This window comes from Terrapene carolina, unplaced genomic scaffold (assembly GCF_002925995.2).
Source record: "Terrapene carolina triunguis isolate 2854851 unplaced genomic scaffold, T_m_triunguis-2.0 Scaffold262, whole genome shotgun sequence".
In the NCBI taxonomy this organism is placed as follows: domain Eukaryota; kingdom Metazoa; phylum Chordata; order Testudines; family Emydidae; genus Terrapene; species Terrapene triunguis.
The window spans coordinates 5,104,439-5,128,716 of NW_020664613.1; the positions used below are offsets into that span (position 1 = coordinate 5,104,439).

Sequence of the window (24,278 nt, forward strand, 5' to 3'; positions counted from 1 at the left end):
TCTTCTTCTTCTTCTTCTTCTTCTTCTTCTTCTTCTTCTTCTTCTTCAGGATTTGGTCCTATTGAGCTAGGTGCAGTACAAGCATTGGTAAGCATTTATTACTATTAGTGTGGGATTAGGGCCCTGGGAGTAATTTAAAATAGACGGTGACAGAGTGCTAGCAGCCTAGAGCTGACCCAGCGTTCTGGTCACTAAGGTACTAACTATTCCTACCCCCTGGAGTGGATTTAAGGTTGGGGAGGATGCGTGCTTAATGGCTTAATTAGGCAGGAAGCTGATAAGCTAATAGGTATGTTCACACTGGGATAAAAGATCGACAGCATGGCTGCAGCTGGCCCCTGGCGAGATGACTTGGGCTCGAGGATTTTGGGCTGCAGGGCTATAAAATTGCAGTGTAGGCACTGGGGCTCGGGCTGGAACCCTGACTCTGAAACCATGAGGGCGTGGCTCTGAGAGCCCAGGCTCCAACCCAAGCCCCAGTGCCTACACTGCAATTTTTAGCTTTGGCTCTGAGACTCTCTGCCATGGGTGTTGGGGGTTTTTTGTTTTTTTTTTTCTAATCGCAGTGTAGACATACCCAATGACAGCAATCAGCCCGTCAGCTGGGAACAGTTAAAGGAGAGGGAAGAAAGTGCAAGGGAGGAAGGCTGGAAGGGGGCCATAGGAGACAGGATATCGAGAAGAGGAGATCTTTCCCTCTCCCTCCCCAGAGAGTGGGCAAAGGGGGAAGTTTATTTCTAATTGTATGTCCCTGCCTGAGGTTGTACTGGTGAACTGGTGGAGAGGACTCCATAAATAACACAGTGGTGCTTACAAATGTGGAAGTGCCCAGGTGATTTCAGGTGGTCCAAAGGGCAAAGACTGCCATGTCACATAGACCTATATAAAATATCAACTCATTCATGCAGGTGACTTTATGAAAATATTGTCCCCTTATCTTATCTTCTCTACTGTGGATACTCATCACAAATCAGTGCTTGGCCTGCTGTAATACACATTGCCAACAGTCCCTAAGGGCCTGTGGGAATCACTGTGGGACACTCTATTGCCACTTTATACGTTTGAATATAGCTGGGTGAAATTTTTCAGCTGAAACTTTTTTTTGAGAAAAAAGTGCAGGTTCAGGTTGATAAAACTTTAATTGATTCATGTTGTTTCAGCAAATTATTTTGGTTTAAAAAAAAAATCCAAACCAAACAACCCCTAAAAAAAATGTCTGAAAAAGTCAAAACATTTCATTTTGACATTTTCTAAATTAAATGTTTTGATTTTTCCTGTTGTTTAGAAATATCCTTTCTTTTTTTTTAAGTTTTAAAATGCCTGAAATCAAAATCAAATGTTTAATTTCAGGTTGAATTAAATGTTTTGTTTGTCCTGAAACCTGAAATGAATTTCTTTTCCCGACTTTTCAATTTGCCAAAAATTCTGGAAATTTTTGATTTTGGGTTGATTGAAAACAATTTTTCCCCACAATTTTTTTACAACTGTCAGCAAACCAAAAATCCATGATTAGCACAGCTCTAATTTGAATGTCTGACTAGGGGCATGTCCTGCCCATTCTGCTTCTGAAATGCAAATAACACTCCCAACGTACTGTTGGTGTTCTGTTGCCTTCCTCTGAGCCAGGCATCCACATAAAATTTTGCCATTGACGAGAGAGCAGGACTGTGTGTGAATGATTTGGGGGGACAATATCCACACGGGCCTGTTGGGGCACAGCTAAGTCTGAAAGGGCTCTGATTAAATGGGTAATGAGACTTTGAAGAAGACCTGTGGATTTTCAAATACAGTTGTCATGATTGCTGTGCTGCTGAGTTCTTCCTATGGCGCCCCCAGAGGCTACCCTGTTGAACCACATTTGATTCGTTCTTTTTCCTCTCACTCTCCTTCAGGTTTCAGAGTTGCAGCCGTGTTAGTCTGTATTCGCAAAAAGAACAGGAGTACTTGTGGCACCTTAGAGACTAACAAATTTATTTGAGCATAAGCTCAAATTTGTTAGTCTCTAAGGTGCCACAAGTACTCCTCTCCTTCAAGTGAAACCTGGTAACTTCATACCCTCCCTCCTAAGCCAAAATCAGCTTTTCCCAACTCCTCTTGCTCCCTTTTGCATAAAGCTCAACTACTTCAGCCATTGAACTTGCCTCTTGAGCCACATCTGCTTGCTCAACAGCAAGCATCTAACTTTGGTCACAGAAACCCCATGCTGAGCTGCAGTCTTCTCTTTCCACTCCCTTTCATATGGACTTTAACCAGTGGTAATTGGGGCAAACACTGGCAAAGTCATCTTTGAAATATGGCATGGAATCTCCCTCAAGCAAGCTGGCATTTCACTCGCTTTATTAATTGTATATTTTATGCAAGAGACAATGGGCCTGATTTTCCTCTCACACCAGTTTTATCCTGGTGTAATTCCATTGACTTAAATGGGGTTATACTTGATTTGTACAGGTATTAAGTGAGAGGACAATCAGTCCATTTGTATGTAATTAAATTGGGGATCCAGTGTTATGTATTAACATTTTTCCTTATCTGTTGATCAAAGGGTGACATTTTGCAATATCAGTTTGGTTGTTATGGAACACTGGAACAAAGGGACTGTATTCTTTGTTCCTTATATACAAAATAAGAGCATTAAAACACAATTCCACCCCCAACAAAGAAACCCACACTTCAATAATAGGAATGCAGTGTGTCAAATAATCTTTTACTCTGTGTGAGTCACTGTTTAATTTTAAATCCATGCACATGCAAAGGACCATGAATGAGGTAGTTTAAAGCCTCATCCAAAGCCCATTGACGTCAATGGAAAGACTCCCATTGACTTCAATGTGCTTTGGATCAGGTCCTAAGTTTAATCCTATTTAATTTGTTCTGCACTTGTTGAATCTTTTAAACCTGTTTGAACTTATTCTACTAAAACTCCTTGGGATGGCATTTATTTCTTTCTTCATCAAAATACACTCTTATGCCATCATTGGACAGGTGTGTGATGCTTGAATGCCAAAAACCATAGGAAGACAAGCTTTACTGAAAAGCTGAGTGTCGAGTTCCTGGCTTACAATACATCTGTGGTTTGCTTGACAGGAGGGGCTTCATTTGTATAATCACATATGAAATATACACTATGCGACAATACCTCTTTTTCAGTCCCAGGATTGTTATGCTGGTGTTTTCAGTCTGCTGAAGTTCATAACACTCTCTTGCCTAGGTGTCGTTACTAATGTGTGTTGCCCACACAATCCTGTTCACACTTGAAATCTTTAAAAGGACATTAGCCAATTGAACAAACATCCTCTGGAGTTCTGAGGGAGATATTCAAATTAGTGGTGGAGTGTGTTACAACTCCACCCAGCAGCTAAGATACCTGAAGTGCTGAAGGCACTTCTCCATTGCCTGTGTAGCTATACCACCTGAACTGTCCTGCTGTTGCTATGTGCATCCTATTTAACAAAGCAAGCAATGAGAGATTGTCACAATGAAAAAAAATTAATTAAAATAGTGGTGTAAAGGGAAATAATTTCATTAAGCAGTGGCTCATGAGTTTGAATAACAACAGTGGTCACAGTGAACAGTTCAGTGCCTAAAAGGAGACTGAATGGAAGTGTTAATACAGCTGCAGTACTTTTATTTTCAGCAGCGACAAGCTACATAAATCTGCTGTTAATGAACTAATCAAACGGAGCTCTGGCATGACTAGGAGGTGCAAGCTTGCCCCTTGACTCATCATAATTAATACATGAATGCCATTTATTCAAAACATTGTCAGGACTCATTTCTTTAAGAAGAACAGCAACAAAAATAGTGGCTCTATACCTAGCCTCCTGAAATAGCTCAATCTCACAGGCAGGACTCTTGGAAATTAAGGCAGCATCACAAGGCACATTCCATTCAGGCCACAAGACTGTCAACATTCACGTGAACACTAGCAGCAGGGTTGCAAAGTCTATTCTAGGTTCTCTCAGGGCTTGGGCAAGATGCTCAGGTCAACATCTGGCCCCAAAAAAGAGGACAGTACAGAAATATAGTAAGCTTTGGTCAATAACATCCCAAATGCAAATTATTCTACTAGGACAACGTATAGCACTGCAAACAGAATTTTTACTCTCAGGTTTTAAAATTCACATCTGTGTTAATTGTCCAAGGAAAGCAACAGCTTGGGAAAAGGAGTGGGAGGCCTCACTGGACTCTCACCACAGCACCAGGTCCCTGTAATGTAACACCAGGAGACGCATTTTCAGTTCCTATGGTCTGGCCAATGGACAGCAGGGAACTTATACAGTATTGGGGACCAATTAACCAAAAAATAGCAGTACTTACTAATAGAAGAGATTTATTTCCCACATGAGGATGTCATGGGTCAGTCCTTGCTGCAGTGCTTGCTCCACAAGCAGAAAAGTGTTTTTAACAAGCTTATAGCTCATAAGAATTCCATCTAGTCTTTTGAGACTTGCCAGTCTCATAGGTGGCTCTGGAGGAGTGTGTGTGTGATAAGATAGATAAACATGGCTGCTCCCTGCCTTACACAACTGCATGCCTGAGCAACCAAGTGCTCACAGCTAGTAGCTTTGAAGGTTGCCTGTCGTGAGCAGAGGGAACACGATCACCACCTGCTGTTCATAGAAAATACAGCCCGAGAGTGATTTACCACGGTGTGTGTGATAGTAAGATTTTTACAGGTATCAATTTGCAAATGAATTAATGTAACAACATGTTTAAGTACAGTGACTATAGCTAAGGACAAGCTGTCCACACCATTGCAACTAATAACACTGTGACCTACTGTCTAGTCTGTACATATGTCACAGCCTTCTACAGGGGGGAATCTAAGACCTGGTCAAGTGTTTGGGCTACTGTGTCTGATTATTGCAAGGATCTCAAATTGCTGGGCACCATTACAACATCCAGTATGTGCTGCCGCACCTAAATATAAGAGGATGAGATAATAATAACCTTTAGCCATTACTTTCAATGCCTTTGCTGATTTGGTTTGTGACATAATCCTAACGCTACTTGAATACATTTTATTTTATGGGTTGATAATGCAAATTCTTTGAGCTTAATACCAATGCAAATAGTAACTGACTGTCTTGAGAGTGCTGCCAAAAAAGTGCTATTTCACAATTTACAGCTGGCTGCAGAGGACGTTATGTAGCTACATAATAATAGCACCAAGTACATCAATTGGTAACGCCAGATAAAAAAGTCCAGACGTATTTTAGCTCTGACTGGGGATTTTTTTTGGAAGCTCTGTGTGGGGTTTTGGAAGATCCTGACAGGAAGACTTGAGTCATTTTAAATAAGAGTGTGGAGCTACTGGGGGTCAGAGAACATCGCTAGTTATCTGATCGGGGATTTCCCAAGGGAGTTCAGTTGGGAAAGAAAAAACATTAATAATTATACTTTACACTTACATAGCACCTTCCATCCAAGGGTCTCAAAACACTTTACAATCAGGAATAAAGTGAGCCTTACAATACTTCTTTGAGGCATGTGGAGTGGCTGTGCCCAGTCCACTCGAAGCATTGCTTGAAGGCATCAGCTGGACTATAAGATGGCTACTGCAGGATCCAGTGCTGGCTAATTCAAAGATGTGCAGTACTTCTATTTCTGCAAAGTCTAGGGGGACACTATCTGGATGAAGTTCTCACTGCTTTTCATCCTGGGTGACAAGGAAACATTGACAAGCAACTGAAGCCTGTGAAAGAAACCAGAGAAACCAAATTAGGTAGATTACAAAGAGAAGCACCATCAGAAGGGACCGTCAGTGGGAAAGAGATTAGAGCAGGGTTGAAGACTAGGTTTTAAGCCATCATTTACTCAGATAACTAGATTATATACTGCCTCTGGTGTCCCAAGAGAAGTAATATGAAAAGAGGAGCAGAGGATACCCTTACGAAGGCTGAAGAATTTCTAATTCATGCAGTCTACATTGGGGCCAATGATACACATATTGGCTGATTTGATAGAGCCAAGGGTACTTTTAAGGACCTGGGAAGGTAGAGACACTGCAGCTAATCTTCTGGGTCCATCTGATGACAAATGTGAGTGAAGAAGGAAGAGTGGCTTAATACCGACCAGACCTCCTGCAGCTTTTATTTTTAAGGAGTAGTAACTACAGGTCATTTAAGTACAACTACATTTAAGTGCAGAGCTTCACCTTCTCAGAGGAGCACTGGATGGCAGAAGGAGTGTGCCTATCACAACACTCCTTTATAAGGTGAACCCATCCTTTATAATGCTTCACCCATCTCTATCCCCTTTAGGGCATTGTATGGTCCTGTGGTGAGAGAGAGATGGAGCCACTGCCTTTCTGCCTGGCTTTTTCGCAGACCATGGAAAGTCAGAGGCAGTGGTTCCTTGCTTTCACTGCACTGCACACTCCCATGAAAGCCAGACAGAATCTGGTGATCAGAAATTTACAAGATAATTGAGAATACAATTTATTTTCTTACATGAACAGTAAAAGAAAAGGTGCCATGTACACAAGATAGTAGCACAGAGGAGAGGGGGTGGCAGCATGGGTTGTGTGTTTCTTCCAGGAAGGATATACATAGTGTTGTTATAAATGTTATATCTACGATTTTATTTTTATCAGTTCATACCACTTGGTCCATCATTCCTCAATTATTTCAGCTGTTAATCTAGGGAGTAAGTCATTCACTTCTCTTAATTATTTAATTTTGTCAATCAGTAATGAATTTAAAGGAACTAGACAAACAAAAGCTCCTTTTGAACAGATAGACACATTCTTTTCTTTTCTTTCTCTGTTGTTGTGATGAGCTGAATTAGAAAAGAAAGGGATGATCGCGATTAAACACTCGTGCTGTACTGCCAACTGCATTTTCCTTCTAGCCACAAGAGGCAGCCATTCTAAATAATATAGCTGCACTGAACAGGTTCTGAGGTTACATTTCACTATGATTTTCCCAACTGTGCTATATGATTTGTTATGTATACAGGATGCTGGTCTATCTGCACAGGAGTAAGCATACAAATAATTATTTGATTGTTCAAGCGTATAATTTCCTCTACAGTACCTGGAGAGAAGACCACAGTTAAAAGGCCTTTTCAAAATTCATTTCCATGTAAATTTTATTTTGAAAAAAGTATATAAATTATATTCTCTTGAGATCATATTGTCTGTAGACTTGTGGTAATAAATAAGTGATCGTATGCTATAAGAAGAAAACTATTTTAATGTGAAAAGGGAACACAAGAGCTCATATTGGGAAGTCCTGTTTTTCCTAGTTGTAAGGTTTTTAGATCAGATGTCTCATCAAAATAAAAATTGAATATGGGAAGGTGGGGGCAGATTATATCTATATATCGAAATCTACTCCACATTGCCAGACTCAAACATCCTAGGAGTCATGTGAAGACAATTCATATTAATGGAGTATTTTATTAAGGTGCAGCATGGTCGAAGGCCACAAAATAGCAACATTCTGTCAGATGAACAGTAGTTTATTGAAGTCTAATAATGCTGGAGGGCACAGGATTTTAGCCGTGTTGCATTTTGTTTGCCTGCATTCATATTAACATCAGAGCTAGAATTTATTGTACACATTTTTCATATACATTGTTTTGTCAGCGGGTGCATTATGTTTTGTTTAACAGATATTGGCTTTCTATTTTTTAAACTACTTTTAGGTGTGTTGTAATGGGATTCTGCACAACAATAAACCTGGCTTCCAGTGCTGTGAGGACAAGTACATTCCATTTATTCTTAATTCATTGGGGGTTTGCTGTGGTGGTCAGATACACGCTGTGCAACCAAAGTATCAGTGCTGCGGTGGCTATTACACCAAGGTATTAGCAGGTAAGAGGCAACTTCTTTCAAGCATTTGAAAGAAATAAAATTGCACAGTAGAGTTGATGTACCTCTTAAACCAAGGAAGGTGAATACATATTAATATGTTCAGCATTTATAGAGATTTTTGATGTCATTTATAGATGAGCAAAGGTTCTGTACCGACATGGAATGGGCAATGAGAAATTGCCTTGATATTGCTGCCTAAACACAGTCGACTCCACTTACACAGGAAATGCCTAACCGATAAATCTTCCTAATTGGGTCATTTCCCAAACGAATTTAACATGAATGATACTTAACAGCAACAACTGCTGGTTAATGGGGAGGGCAGTTCTGCTTAATAGGGACGCTGTCAGGCAATTTTGTGGTGCTATGTCTTTTGTGTGACTTAATCTTGTGGTGGTCTGCCTGCCTGCTCCTGTAGCAAGAGCTTTTAGTCCCTCCATACCTGTGATACGTAGAGAGAAGTGCAACTATATATGTTGGATGGCAAGCTCAACATTTCTCAGATGCTCCTGGTGTTAATACTGCTGCAGCGGACTCCCTCTCCAAATGCAGAAAGTACATCATCATTTTTAATCCATGGGACTGTTCAGTAACATGATGGTCTCTGCAGATCCCTGGACAGCACCATTACTGTCAAAATGGTGTGGGGTTTTCTTTGTAAGGAATTCCTACTAATGGTGCATATAAACAGAACACTACTGTATCTAAAAAGATTCTCAGGTGAAACACATGACAAGTTACAGGTAACTTTTGTAACGTAACCATTACTTTTAAAAAGTGCCTTTGTTTCTAATTTTCAGGAAATAAATCATGTTTTTGGTAAAATGTTCACATTCTACTTTATATTGAAGGCTTCCAGTTATCCATTTCAAATTCCATTTAACATTTAAAATATCACTTACTTACTAGTAAACATTATTGGGTTATATAGTGAGGGGATAAAGAGAGAACATTAAATATTTCTTGTTGCTCCTGACTGCTATATCTTAGGTCTCCAATTCATTGGTTGGTTGATTTGATTTATATTGTGCACCCATCATCCTTATCTCTAGGCACCTACTACAAATTTGTAAATAATGAAAAAGATAACTTGACAGACAAACTGATAAAATGTCAGTACTACAGAAACTCCACCCCTGCAAAAAGGAAAGGAACAGTTCCCACTTAGCCCAACTCCTCAGAAAAAGCTTGAGTAAAGAGACTCTCCAACATGCTCAGACTCTCTTGTGACATGCTTCTCTGACCCATTTACAACAAACACACATGAGTTCTGTGCACACACCAGCTTCTTCGACAACACAGCCCTATTGCCTAACTGTTTTTGCATGTGTGCAATCTAGGAAAATCTGGGCAGCTGCCCCATAGTGCCTCTTTTGTGGAAAGAGGCTCTGATCCTGCATCATTAAAGGCAATACAAGCCTTGCCAGTGACATGAGCATAGGACCGAGCCAGAGAACATGGTGCAAAGTGGCACTAGAAATCTATGAGGCCACGCACCCCGGGATGTTATGTGCTGACACAAACCATCATTAGAGCCAGCCATATTTCTAATTGGTTACTATATCAGTTTAAAATTATAGTGTAGCTGAAGCCTATGGAAAAATAAATACCAGACCCTCTGGAACCTCAGATGAGAACTCCCTAAACTCTAGACTTGTTGACTGTACAGACCATCACTTCAAGCACTCAGATGATCTCACTCTTAGGTGAAGTGATGGGTAGAGAGGTGGTGTCTCAGTAGTGTACCAGTGCTCCCACTCGCTTTCACCCTAGGGACTGGACAGTAATGCAGGACTGAAAACTTAGAAATGCAGCTCAGGAATACCATGTTATCACATTAGGAAAGGGTTCTTTGCAGCTAATCACCTAACTGCTAAAATGCACATAATCTCCCCAACACATCCTAATTTTCTGGCATATAAACGACCAAAGCTGGTAGCTCCTATGCAGTATTGTAATGTACTTTGCTGGCTGCTTTTCTCACCTTTTCTGATGTGCTTTTAAGACAAAATTTGAGCTTGCAAACCCCAAATGTATTTTTTCCTGAAATATGACTTTTAAGTATTTTTCCCATTTAGGTTACTGATTTTTATTCAAAGACTGTAGGCCTGGTCGCCCTCAAAAAGATTTTTTTGTTGGGTGTTTAGTACGCAAATCTCTTTGCAGGCAGTTGACAGGTCAGGAGCTAAAATGCTTGCATTACCCATGAGATGTCACGCACTGTCTATGCTCAGAAATGCTTGAATTTCTGCCAAAATGTTCAGCACATCTCGAGCGCCAATCCCTTGAAAAGGAATTCATATATCACAATATTAGAATGTCTACCATGATGTCATCAGAAAAATGCGCTCTCAGAAAAACCAGAGAAAAGTATTTTGCTGGCTCATTAATCTCAATGTACTGAAATGGGAAGATTATATTCTGTGACCTCTATCCCCATCCAGTGGTCTGTGTTAACTAGCTTAATGTTGTTTACATCAGGAAAGAAAAGAATAGTGACACAAAGCATCTTGTATCTGAAAATATTTCATGTTCAATCATAGTCCTCAAGCATGAAGCCGTGAATATTTGTACATGATTTGCAAATATTTTTTTTAAATATACTTAGTGCATTCTCCCTCTTTTTTTTCTTATTCTAAAGGGCAGCAACATGAACAATGTTGGTCAGTTTTCTTTCTTTTTTTTATAAATATGCTAATAACCCCAAGCTAAATGTTAATGTGGGTCATTCTTTGATAAGGATAACAATTAACTGGTAAGACTGCATGGTAGTTTTCAGAGAGAAAACATTTCAAACCTAGCTTGGAATGGATCCCATTTTGAGAGGTTAATGAGAAGGTTACTGATCCTTTGTGTCTAATGTCTAATAGTCCTTTGCAAAAAACAGTTTTATTTCCAACTGATGTAACCTACAGTCACTGTTTTGAGGCCTATTGCTGTGCAGTCACTAAATTAGATTCTGAGGAATGAAGGAAAATATGGCTAAGTATCTAAACAGATTATATCTATTATACTGGAAAGATTTGTTCTTGTCTTTTTGTTTATTATTGACTTTATTTGATAAAGATATTTATACAGAGTACTCTCTAAGCATACATATTTCCCAGATGTTGTTTGGCCAGCTTGATGGCACTAGATGTACAGCAGCATATTGTGCTAACGGCATGAAGATTACAAATTAGGAAGTCTCGGTTCTGTGACTCTGGAGCAGGCTGAAGTGCCAAAATGTATCCCAGAGCTAAAATGGGAGGTTGCACTCTCTAAGCAGAGTGAAAAAAATAATGCTAGTACCCCTCACATGCCACGTTTTCTACCAACGAATTCTGAGTGAAGAGAAATAATGCTCTACCTTGAATGTCATCAGTGCATATTTTGTGTCTCGCAATTAATAGCTGCATGGGGTTTAAAGTCATTATTGGAACACTCATCCTTTCAAGAGAAGAGGATTCGAGCTGTGTCTGTCACAGAGGAAAATGAAGCTAGAAGGACAAGAGAAAATTGCTTAAAAAGTAACGAGAGTTCGAAATATTTTGTCAGTATTGCTGTCTGTCCTGAAAAGCAGAAGACAGCCATCACCCCTATTCCGTTTCCCGTGCTTCTTTTCAAATCCTGCAGTATCAGCATTTGGGCCACACAAAATATTCCAGTTTAGGTAGATACTATAGAACCCCCACTCTTAGGTCACTATTTCAAATCAAGCCCAAAATGGTAGTTGTTACCATATGATAGCTACTTTGTGTCCTGTGTTGAATGAATTAGCAATCGCCTCTCCATTTCTGGTACACAATTAACCCCATCAAAACCCACCCTCATAAATGGTGGTAATTGGCAGCCTTCAAAAGTGAAATCTTCATTACTCTGTGGCTGCCTATGCTACAAGTATCAAACCAACACTAATCTAGCTTAAAGTGCTTACAAATATAGAAGGTTTTTTAAAAGTATGTTGCTTTTCTATGCAGACTTTGTCTTGCTTATATTGCAATAAATATCTTATGAGCCATTTCATTTCAAAGAGCTCTAAGTTAGCCTCTGCTTTGGTGCCTGTGTGTTTGTGGTGGTGTTGTTATAAGCATTTATAACGTTACAGCACTCTGAAGTATAGGAAATGACTGTGCAAAAGAGTCTGTGTTTTCATGTGCAATAATTTGTATTTAAAGATAATAGACGATGACCCCAATCCAATATCCATTGCAGTCAATGTGAATTCTCTCAAAGATTTCAATAGCCGCATATGCACGAAATCACCAATTTTATACTTAAATTAACAGGAGAAGTGTGCTGCCCTAATGAAGAACAAAACAGGGTTTCGGTTGGAGTTGGTGACTCTTGCTGCCAGGGTACTCCTTATTCCACGTCAGGGAATCAGATCTGCTGTGGTGGATCACTCCATGATGGCTTCAGTCATCAGTGCTGTGGTGGGCAATTAGTAAGCAAAGACCTGATCTGCTGCGGTGATGGAGACAAGGGAACTGCACACAGACCTCTCCCAGGTAAGCTCTGACATTACCACCAAAATGTACTGTATAGAAAAACCAGGACTGGGCATGGATGGCTCTCCACCTCGCCAGCCCTAGTCCAACATTGGCCACTCTGCAATGAAGCACGTAGATGTACAGTAGACGTGCCCCTTTCATTAAAATAAAGACTTAACTCCCTCCCCACCCCATCCTGCTGAAGGAGCATTCAGGGATGTGGGTCATTTTATTCCACATCCCATCATCATCTCTCTCTCCTCTTTGCCTTTTGAGAAAAAGTTACGTAGCCTAGTATTAAAATATAGGGCTACATTGTGGCATAAAGCCAGGGCACAGCCCTAGCAGGCACTCCAGGTGGTTGTGTGCTTCCGGCAGGCACAACACATCCTGGAGCTTCTGGAAACCAAGAGGAGTGCACCATCTGCCCCCCTCTCTGTGTCTGGCCTCACTCCAGTCCTCTCTCCACTCCCCTTGCAGACACTTGTCCTGAGAGTGGTGCTAAGTCCTCGTGCCTCTCAGCACAAGGATTTCCATTGTTCCTGGGTCTTTGGGTGTAAACAAGTAGGAAGTAGAGGGGATGAGTCTATTTGGACCCTCTCCCTCATTTGTGCACCCACATGGTGGCTGGGGAAAATAGCCCATAGCTTTTTTTAAATAATAAGATCTAGTGATGAGACCAAATCACCAAATCCCCACCCGCTGTACCCAGTCCACCTTTCACACATCAAGTTCCGTTTGATAGAGTGGATTCAGCCAATGCTTCAGTAGGACCGATAGTTTAACAGTTGCACATAGAATTGCAGTGACCTAAAATTAAGATCTTAATGGGAAAAAAAGATAATACTCACACCTACTTGTCAACTCTTGGGAATGGGCCACATCCACCATGATTGAATTGGCCTCATTAGCACTACAAAAAATAATTTTCCCTCTGTTGATATTCACCCCTTCTTGTCAACTGTTGGGAATGGGCCACATCGACCCTAATTGAATTGGCCTTGTTAGCACTGACCCCCCCACACACTCGATAAGGCAACTCCCATCTTTTCATGTGCTGTATATTTATACCTGCCTACTTTTATTCACTCCATGCATCTGATGAGGTGGGTTATAGCCCACGAAAGCTTATGCCCAAATAAATTTGTTGGTGCCTAAGGTGCCACAAGGACTCCTCGTTGTTTTTAAGAAAATCGCTTTGCCATTGTGTTTCCCCATCTGTAAATGAGCAGGGATCCTTACCTCTTTTGTGAAGCAGATTGAGATCTACAGATTGAAGAGCTAGTTGTTATTAACAACCATAAGTAGGTATTCCGGTACAAATATCCTTCTTAACACAGTATTCAGAGAAAAAGTAAAAGCCTGTTAATCTTAGGTGTTTTCAGTCTGAAGAAAACTGTTCTTTACTAATTGTCATCTAGAAGGGAAGCCCAATTTTTAAACATGGGAGTCGTAAATTGTAGTACCCAGTTCCACTTTTGTGTGCCCAGATTGGCACCGAAGTGACTAAAATAGGTATTTGGCCACCTACATGTCAGTGAGAGCATTTAGCTGTGGAATGAGCACCCTAATTTTGATACCCAGATTTGAAAATCAAGCTCATAATGTCAGGTATCATTAAGTATAAGTCTCCATGAACCCCTTGGACAGGGCATCCCATGCCCTTCCCCACCAAAAACAGGTCATCCTTTCTTCACCTGAGTTCTTTCTCACTTCAACCCCCTATGGTAACATTAGATGTATTCTTCACCCAAACCTATAGGATTTCCCATACCATTGTGATAATTGTTGGAAAAGGGCTAAACCAGCATCACAGCTTTCTCCAGTGGTTCCCATGCCTTCGTTTCATTCCAGTGGTGAATTACACAGCTAGCATCCTCTTTGCTCCTCGTCACCCCAATCCTTACTTGTCAGCTCCACAACATCAACGTAGAAATCACACAATATCACTCCTGTACCAGACGCAGACGGGGCTGACTCGTAAAACATCTCTTTATGTACTTTATTACTTAAACTCTTTTATTTGCCTGCAGGAGCCCTTTAACAAAATCACATTGAATTGACTTTCTCACACCAAATCAAATCTCCCTGGTCCCAGTTCAGTTGTCTTTGTCAATATGTATTTTATAAATGGAGTGAATTAACAGATGCTGTTGGAACAGAACTGCTGGGGTAGCGTTTATGTTTTTACTGCTCTCTCTGGGCAGATGAGTTGTCTAGAAGTGTAATACAGGTATCTTGGGATAAAAGTCATGTTCTTCATTTCACTGCATGTGTATTCTTAACCTTTTTTTCTTAATATATATTTTAAAAGCCTTTAAACATTTTTTATTTTTTATATAAGTGTTTGCCTATATTGCTCTATCATTTATGCAATTTTTCTTCAAAATGGGTCAAGATGACATTTCTGGCTATTAAAGAATAAAATCGGTAGCTTTTTCATCACTCATAGATTTGCTGTGAGGACATATTTTGCTGTGAGCAAGCATAAGACTGGACACACACATATGTTTGAAAGACAAATTTGTTCAACGATTACTCAGTTTTTAAAAATTCTTATTTTGTTGAACTAAACATAAAATAGGCTATGTTTTCATATATCATACTCCGTATATTTGGTGCTTAATTTCTTGTGGCAATTCAGCCTTGCAAAACCATCAAGAAAATGTACCAGCCAGCCTTAAAATCTACTTACCTCCCACCCCATCATGCCTATGATTGTAACGAAAAAATATTCTCCTGCAGAAAAGCATAACACACTTCTCTTAAGAAAATGGGACTTGCTTCTTGTATAATGGGTCCATTCTCTACTTGGCCTTACTCTAGAGCTGAAATGCTTTTGATGCTGTACTTTGTACCTAGCCAATGAATGCTATGTTTAAAAAGGTAACTTCAAGTGAGTTTTTTTTTTATTGGTGAGTTTGTTTTCTGAAAAGTATGATGGAAGCAAATCAATGTCAACAAATGTTGCAAGCACTTGTGCATATATTTAACTTTACACACATTAATAAGTCTATTGAAATCAAGTTATGTTTGCAGAATCTGGACCCACGTTTGTAATGTACATTTGGGTAAGGTCTTGTATGCTGTCAATTTACTGTTTGCTTCTGTACAACCTTTTTTGGAGACTTTATCCTGCCATGACAAGTGGCCCCTTCAATCTCAGATTGCTGTGAATTTATTTCTCCCCTCAATTTCTCGTTTCATTTTTCCCTTTCTCATTTTGGCTCTTTACTAGCAGGGTTGACCATAGAGACATCTACTGGCAAAGACTGGCAATGATGCCACTGCATACAATATATCCTCCCCTAGCCTCACAATTGCATACAAGCATCCGAAGTTTTCTTGTGGTGGTTCTTAAGCATTGAGTGACCAGAAACCACCTCATAATTTCTCCAATTTTCTCTGATAAATTACCCCTATGATCCCAGGCCAGGATCTCAAAATACGCTATTCTGCACAGCTGTGATTCCCAATCTGCGGTAGCTGCAATATCCACCTTCAAGCCAAGGATTTCTGGAATAGCTTTCAGTGTACACTGGCTCTGTATTTTGTTGATCCTCTGTTCTGGCTTTGAAGCGTAAGCCTTTTAATTCTCATTCTTCCTCTTGAAACCGTTGGTTTTGCAGCTATACTAAATTAGTCATTCATTACCCAGCTATGTTTGTAAATTCTTTCAGTTGTGGGGATGAACATGAAATAATTGTTGACAGAAATCACTATGAGCAAGAAATGCTTTTCCAGCCCATATATTTTCTCCATGCTGTACTGCATTTTCTGCCTGTAAAACATGCATATAAAAAACATGACACACACATTCCAGCTGATTTCCAGATAAATATTTAGTAATCAGTATTTTGGTAAAATAAGCAAACAGTGTAAAGGAAATTCTCCATCTTTAAGCAATTGTATGAAGAGGTGTTGGAAAGTAAATCAATCCATCAATATTATATGGACCTATTTTGTTTTTCTTGGGGCGTATTTAAAATTGTACATTCGTGGTGTCAAGGTTCAAGAGTCAAGTGCTACATGTGATAAATTAGGAAGGGGTCAAAGGCTATGCAATGCAGTTTCAGAAGATTGTCTATCTCTGCATTTGCAGCTCATTCATGCTGAAGTGATGCACTATGGGAATTACTACCAAACTCTGCTCTGCAACATCTGCTCTCCCTAAGTGAGTTAGTGCACGTCAGACATCTTTATGTCAGAATATTGCAGTGATGGATGCAGTCTTCAGAAAATGCTGCATAAAAATCTGGTGTGCCGTTCTGGCCATTAAGTGAAATTACTATTTAAATTAATGGCGCTGTCACAGTTTATCTGTGCAAAGAATGAACGCTGATTAGGGTATTAAGTAATTAGCAATTTATCACACTGGAACAAGGTTGATAATAATTAAAGAAGTAATGGTTTACCAAAGAAACTAGAAAGGGAGTCACTTCTTGTTATGTGAGTGAAATCTTGGCTGAAAAAATTTAATTCAGTTAAACAAAGATGAGGTTCTCAGCAAAAGAATGCAGAGTTGTTGTTTTTTCAGTATGAAAACAGTTCATTATCAAAATTTTAGTTTGCCTGTCAAGAGTCCCTCAGAGCTATCAGATGGCTGGTTATTAGTATTGAATTGGGTCAATGTCTGCATTTATTTATTTAGAGGAGAAAGAAAAATATTCAACTCTTAGAAGGCTGGTTTTCACATTTTGATTGCTATGTAAGGTCCCAATACTGCAAACAGGTAATGTATACAAATAACTTTACTACCTTAAGTACACCTATTGATTTGAATGGGATTACTCACGTGGGTGCTTTCAGGATCAGTCCCTTAAAGAGCAGTGTGCATTGACTCTGGCTTATTATAAAAGAATTGCTGCAATAAATGGCAGTAAAGGAACTCGAGGCTGCATTTAAATGTCTGATTAGGAGAATGCAGAGACCAAGTCAAATATGAATTATTTTGACTCTAGCTTTCATTTTACATTGTGGTCCTGTTTTTCATTATGGCACAATTCATGCCATCATGGTTGAGTCGGTAATGACATTTCCTAGTGTACATCCCTAATTTTAAAGGATTTTCAGAAAAACTTTCCCTGAGATAAAATTTACACATTCCCTTTTGGGGAGAAGGGACAATATCAAAACAAATAATTTACAAATGAGTAATTGTGCATGGAAAATATATGAACATTTGCCCTGATTTTGGGTGCTTTTTATGTTTTCATCACTCAAAAATATTTAGTTTAAAAAGAAATTTAAATAAAAATAGGGAAATAAAATGAAATAAAATGTAATTATTATTAGAAATAAAAAACAAGAAACGATATTAAAACTTTTATAAAAGAGAGAATTGAATCATAGTTGTTGGTACCTTGAAGGTCTTTTCATTTAGTGGTTTATACACAGTACAAGCCGATATAATGGGGCACAAAATACGCGTCTCAACTTTCTTTAGAAGGCTATTTTTGTTAATATCTAACCATTAGTTAACTGGCTGTCCTGCTTAAAGGCCACTTGAAGGTGAATGAGCCCATATTTAGTACACCTGTGCCTAAAAGCAAAAGAATGCCATCAGGGGGTTACTAAATTTCCTCATTCTAAATTAGCTGATCATTGATTGTCTTTAACTTAACATGTAAGGTACCATCCATATATACAGTATTTCATAGCTGAGTTCACACACCAGCTCACGAGAAGTGAGGAGATTCTAGAGGACCCCTGTCTGTTTTCTCCATTTGTTAATTGTTTTCAGGTACATCTGGGAATAAGGACTCTCAGTTCAGTCACCTCACATTCAGACCTGAATCTCAATTTTTTTTCTCTCTGCACAATTCCAGCAAGCTGCCTCGGTGTGACATTTTTATGCTCAACTGTATACTATTCTCAGTTATTTCCCTTTCTCTCCCCCCACCCCGCCATTTTTCATATTAATATATAATGTTTTATTGTTGCAGGGATGTTCTGTTGTGGGCAGGAATATGGGAATATGTCAGATATCATATGTTGTTCAGCTTCCAGTGGTGAGTCTAAAGCACATGCTAAAAAGAATGACCCAGTGCCAGGAAAATGCTGTGAGACTGAACTTATTCCGAAGAGCGAGGAATGCTGTAATGGAGTTGGATATAATCCTTTGAAATATGTTTGCTCTGACAAGATTTCAGCTGGAATGATGATGAAGGTAATTGATAGAAAACCTCTCAGTGGCTCTGATTTGACAATGGACAGAGAAATACATTGTTCATAACTATTTTTCTAAAATAGGAATATAAAAACTCCTGTGTGCATTATTCATTTTCACATTACATCCATATTAATACCGACTGAGTTCACCATGATTGATGTTATTGCAATGAATTCTAAAGGAATTAATAATGATTAGCTGCTTCTTGTGAAGTGTTGCCCGGCACTTCAGATTAGTATAGGGGCTAAAAGTTGGCATGCCAACAGGGTTGGCATGAATAGCAAGTTTGAGTTGTGTGACCATTGTTGATCCTTATTGGCACTACTTGAGTGGGAATAGAAACTGAAGTGACTAAAGATTTTATGGAAATATCACTATACATCCCAATTTGGATAGGGTTCTTGTTCATTGTATCTGAGTAAGAATTTTTGAGTAGCAATATTTTTTTTTGCTATAGCAAATACCGTGCAGATGTTGAATATGATTCTGTACCATATCAGCTAACCTTACACACAACACAATGCTGATATGTTTTTCATGGACTAAATTGGACCCTATTGAACTCAGTGGGAACTTTGGCATTGACTTCAGTGGAATCAGGGTATGTTCCATTACGATGATGTGATGATGATATTTATTTTTACACTTTTCATCTCAGGATTCTCAAAGCATTTAATCAAAATTAATTAATTAAGCTATGCAACACCCTTTTTTAGGCAGATAATTGGAATTCTATTTTGCAGAAGCATAAACTGAAGCTCAGATAAATTAATTACAACATTTTCAAGAATGATCAGTGATTTGGGGTATGGAAATCAAACACTTTGAGCCTAACTTTCAAAAGTGCTGAGCACTCACAATGCATGTGCTCAACACTGCTAAAAATCAGGCCCTGGGTGTTTAAATAAGGGTATCCCAAAAACTAAGGCACCAAGAATCACTGGCCACCTTTGAAAATTTGACCAGACTTGTGCAAGGTCACACTACAAGTCAGTGTGTAAGTTGAGAATAGAACGTAGGAGTCCTGACTCGCAGTCCCTAGCTGTAACCACTAGCTCACACTCCCTCCCCAGTGACATGACTAGAAATATGAAAAGACTTCCATCTAATGGACTGTTCAATGAAGGTGGGGGAATGAAATTAAATGATCACTCAAAAATGGCAGCGACATTTAAATCCATTTACAATGGTTTTTAACAAGAAAATGTGTAGCAAAATAGTTGGAATAACTTCTAAAAATAACAGATGGAGAACTACTTAGAAAATGTAAAAATATATAAATCAGCTGGACCAGATGTCATGCCTCTTAGAGTTCTCACCCCTGGGGATCTGCTTCTGGGGTAGGGGTGACGGAAATAAGAAAATTAGCTATTGACCTAACTGAATTTTTAATAACTAATAATGAAAAATCATGCAAACTGGGGGAGTGCCAGAAAACTGGAGGAAAGCAAAGGGACAAAGAGTGATCCTAACAATTGATGATCCATAGGTATTACTTCAATCCCTAGCAAAATAATGGAACAGATATCCAGAGAAAACATCTAACCCAGTTCTACAAAGCACTCTGTGCAGGCAGGTTTCCTAAAGAGCAACAAAACCAAGATCATTGATCCTTATAGATTTATAATGCCCAGTCTTGCAACTCCAAGCAGCCTCTTACAGGAGTGCTCAGTATCTTGCAGGATTGAGACCATAGGGGCTGTTCTAAAACCTACTGGTTTTTAAAATACACAACTTAGCTGAAGAGACAATTTCAATATTTTCTTCATACACTGTGAAAGTTTTTTAAACCAAAATTTTATTTGTGAAAAACGGTCCTTTTTGGAAAGGAGAAATTTCACATTTTTTTTATATTTCACAAAATGTTGGCATTTTTATCAAAACTTTTATTGAAAACATCAGAAACATTGACAAAATGGTTTCAATAACAGTTCTGATTAAAAAAAATTACAAAATGAATATAGGTCAATTTTGAACCCTACAAAACTGAAACAATTTAGAAATTATTAAATTTTTCATGACAGGAAGGGCTGATTAAAGCATCTGATACATCACCTGCTAAATATGCCCCTTAGCAAATATTCTGGTGAAATTGTGGACCTTTTGTCATTTATGAATTGGTAGGATTTACTTACAAAAATCACATTAAAGTAAAACCACAGGAAACGATATATTTTTAATATACGTATCTTTCTTTCACCATAATGGATGGCAATTTCTGTATAGCAAAGACAGCAATACTAATATTAAAAAGGGTTGAAATTAAGAGCCATGTCCTGCAGCTATGATTTACAGCATCTGAGGACCTGACCTGTGATATGCATCAAAGTAATTTTGGTAAGAACTGCTAAGTTTTGAGAATAAACTTTATCTAATATTTTATAAACATCCAGCAAAAGTATTTCATAGGGTAAATTAAGGAAGCATCGGATATGATCTGTTTTCCTTTTTAATGCTCATAGTTTAGTATGCAAAAATATTTAGAGCAAATATTATAGTTCATTCCTTCCTGCAGGTCTCTGTAGATTATTAGAATTATTGCTCTCATGCTTATGGCTTGGTGGAAATAATTTCCATTAAAATTCAGGAAATAAAGGTAGGTATTAAATGTATATTTACAGTTTTATGGATTGTTCTCTATGGGCTAAATCCTGTCATGCCTCCATTTGGGGGCACACTTTGTATTGCCCGTGCGTGGGGTCCTCCTCACTCCTTGCATGTTGCAAAGATCACTTTTGTGGACATTACCTATGTGTCCTTGCACAGCTTAGCTTGCAGACTGGGAATCTGTTAACACACATCCATTGGACAATGCAAAAAATGGGAAATGTAACCTGAGGAGGAAGATCCCGTCCCTTCTGTGATCTTGTAGACTCCCCTTCTGTTGTGCAAGGCAAGCCCAGCTATTTGGGCTTCCCATGAGTGAGATTTGATTATGTTTTAGGGCAAGGACACCAGGACACTCCCCAGTGCTTTTGGAAAGTGCCAGAACAGACAGACCCTATGATGAAAGGCTCTCACGCACACTGTAAACAGCATGGCACTCAGCGTGGCTGAATGGCTGAGTCAGCTCTTTTAATTTTAACTAAATTAAGATATTTGTTCAAAAGGGCATTGAAATGGTGACATTTTCATTGTCAAATCTCTTTTTGGGAAGTAAGGAAGGTAGGACTAAGCTTCTTTATATCTCTTGATTTAAAACCGTGTACATTCCTTAGGTAAAAGAAGAATGCAAAGCTAGCACCCTGTGCCCTGAATCCATGAAAGCAACAGCATATTGCGGAAGATGTGACTTTAACCCAAGTGTCCACATCTGTGCTTGGGTTAAAGGCTCTCAGAATGCTCCAGAAAAGGAGGCAAATGACGGTGTGTGTCCAACTGCAGAAGAGACTGTCTACAGTGGAGGCCCCAATAGATATTCATTTACAGGTAACAGGAAATGGGTTTTTAAATCACTCTGGAATGAAGGGTTCTGCGCTAGGCACCGTCAGTGTTCTGTTGTTATAGTGAGGAAGCTTGCTTTATAACGTAATCTGTCTGCCAGGACTTGGGTAGTAATTTAGGCCCATGACACTGATGGTTAGTTATAAGGTGAAACTGAAACATGTGCCCGTCTTTAAAAATATATAGATATAGATACGTAACATTTCTTCTTGTGTATTTTAATAAAAAATTGAGATGACTAGTGTCTAATTTTCTTTGTTTAGACCTGAATCTAGAGCCCTATGTTACATATGAGTACAGGGTAGCTGCATGGAACAGCTATGGAAGAGGTTTCAGCGAAATTGGCAGGGCTAGCACTAAGCAAGACGTGCCTCAGGGTGTAAGAGCACCGAAATGGACCAAAGCAGAAAATCGGGAAGACATAATATTTCTGAATTGGAAAGAACCTCTTCAACCAAATGGTATTCTTAAAAGCACAAACTGTATGCTCTGCTATTCAACATGACATTAGTTAAATGTATTAGATCCACTGTTCCATACACTGAAACCTGTCTTAAGTGTATTATCAAGTTAACGGGCATCAAAATGTACATAGTCATGCCTATACTGAGTAAACATGGTGATATTATTTTCACACTTGTTCTTCCTCAGACCTTCACCCTGGTTTGTCTGTTTGTTATCCTCACTCATCACAAATAAAGTTAGATGATAAGATCATCAGGAAGAGACCTGGTTTATTATCTATCTGTAGGGCCCTCCCAATTTCACAGCCATGAAGAATGTGTCACGGACCATGAAATAAGCCCTTCCCCGTGAAATGTGATCTCCCCCTTGCTGCTGGGAGTGCCCCAGCTGGGGGGCTTCTAACTGCAAGTCCCCACCAGGACTTCCCCTGCACGGCCGCTCTCAGGGGGAGATCAGACCCAGCTCCGAGTGCCTCCTCCCGCTGCAGGAAGCTCCAGTGCTGTGGAGCAGCCCTGAAAGTTTCTGCAGCTGGAGGAGGCTTGTTGATGTGGGTCCGATTTCCCACTGCTGCTGAAAGCGCCTCAGCCAGGGGGCTCCTAGCTGTGGGTCCCTGCTGGGACAGGGCCTGTCCTTCCCTTGCATGGCAGCTCTCAGAGGAGGAGAGATCAGACCCACCTCGGAGTGCCTCCCCCTGCTGCAGGAAGCTCTGGTGATGGGCAGTAACCCTGAAAGTTCCTGCAGCTGGAGGAGGCCTGTGATCTCCCCCTGCTGCTGGAAGCGCCCCAGCTGGGGGGCTCCTAGCTGTGAGTCCCCACTGGCTGGGAAGTGACAGGACTTGTCCTTCCCCTGCAGGGCTGCTCTGGGCGGGGAGGAGATCAGACCCACCTCCAAGTGCCTCCCCCTGCTGCAGGAAGCTGTGAGGCTGGGCAGCAGCCCCGGAGGTTCCTGCAGCTGGAGGAGGCTTGTGGAGGTGGGTCTCATCTCCCCCTGCTGCTGGAAGCACTCCAGCTGGTGGGGGGGCTCTTAGCTGCGAGTCCCCACTGCCATAAAAGGGACCCCCTTACAACATGGTGAAATTTCAGATGTAAACATCTGAAAACATGAAATTAACCAATTTTAAAACCCTCTGGCCGTGAAATTGATCAAAATGGACTGTGAATTTGTTAGGGCCCTATCTGTCTGTAAAGCACACAGCACTCTTTGGAGTACAGCTATAATTATAATTAATTAACAGAGCTGGTTGAAAAATTGTGAGTTTTACATAAAATCAAAAATATTTTACGAAAGATTTTTTTCAGAATTAATTTCTGATGACAATTTTATGTTGATATTTCAAGCATTGAGAACATTTTGACCAGATCTAGAAATTAAAATGACCACTCAAGAGATTTAAGCAATCGCTTGCCTCAATAGGGGTGGGTTTTTAAAAAGACAGAGCAGAATAATAATCAATAGACTTGGAGTTCTTTGGAACAGACTCTTAAGTTGATGGTTGCCTGATAAGGGGGGTGTCCTACCAGGTTCACTGTCATATTTTCTGTGTGAAAGATGTGAAATGCTATGATCCAGTGTTGTTCAGCTAACAAAAACAGAAAACTTTTCTCTTCATGATAAGGTCTTATCATTCACTATATTGTTCTCCGAAATGGGATTGAGCATTTTAGAGGAAGAGAACTGAGCTTCACAGACACAGGTGGTATCCAGCCATACCAAGAATATTCATATCAGCTGAGAGCCTGTACTGTTGCTGGTTGCACAGACAGTAGCAAGGTGGGTGATTTGGTCTTCATAAGAGTGGTAGTAGAATTTTAATAGCTGAGGAGGTATCATAAAAATGCCATTGGAAAGGCATTTTTTCAAAGAATTTAATTAAGATTATGGGTTGAATGGGAGGAAAACATCAGTA

The 24,278-nt window shown here is 39.7% G+C and overlaps 1 protein-coding gene across 1 annotated transcript in view; it reads left to right on the forward strand.

Annotated features, from left to right (window-relative positions):
• Positions 1–24,278, forward strand: part of USH2A (usherin) — a 558,238-nt gene that overhangs the window by 417,338 nt on the left and 116,622 nt on the right. Inside the window, exons 48-53 of the mRNA XM_026657662.2 lie at positions 7,651–7,819; positions 12,088–12,309; positions 18,237–18,460; positions 21,682–21,892; positions 22,171–22,368; positions 23,988–24,142. Coding sequence (XP_026513447.1) covers positions 7,651–7,819; positions 12,088–12,309; positions 18,237–18,460; positions 21,682–21,892; positions 22,171–22,368; positions 23,988–24,142 — 1,179 coding nt within the window. The remainder of the gene's footprint in view (positions 1–7,650; positions 7,820–12,087; positions 12,310–18,236; positions 18,461–21,681; positions 21,893–22,170; positions 22,369–23,987; positions 24,143–24,278) is intronic.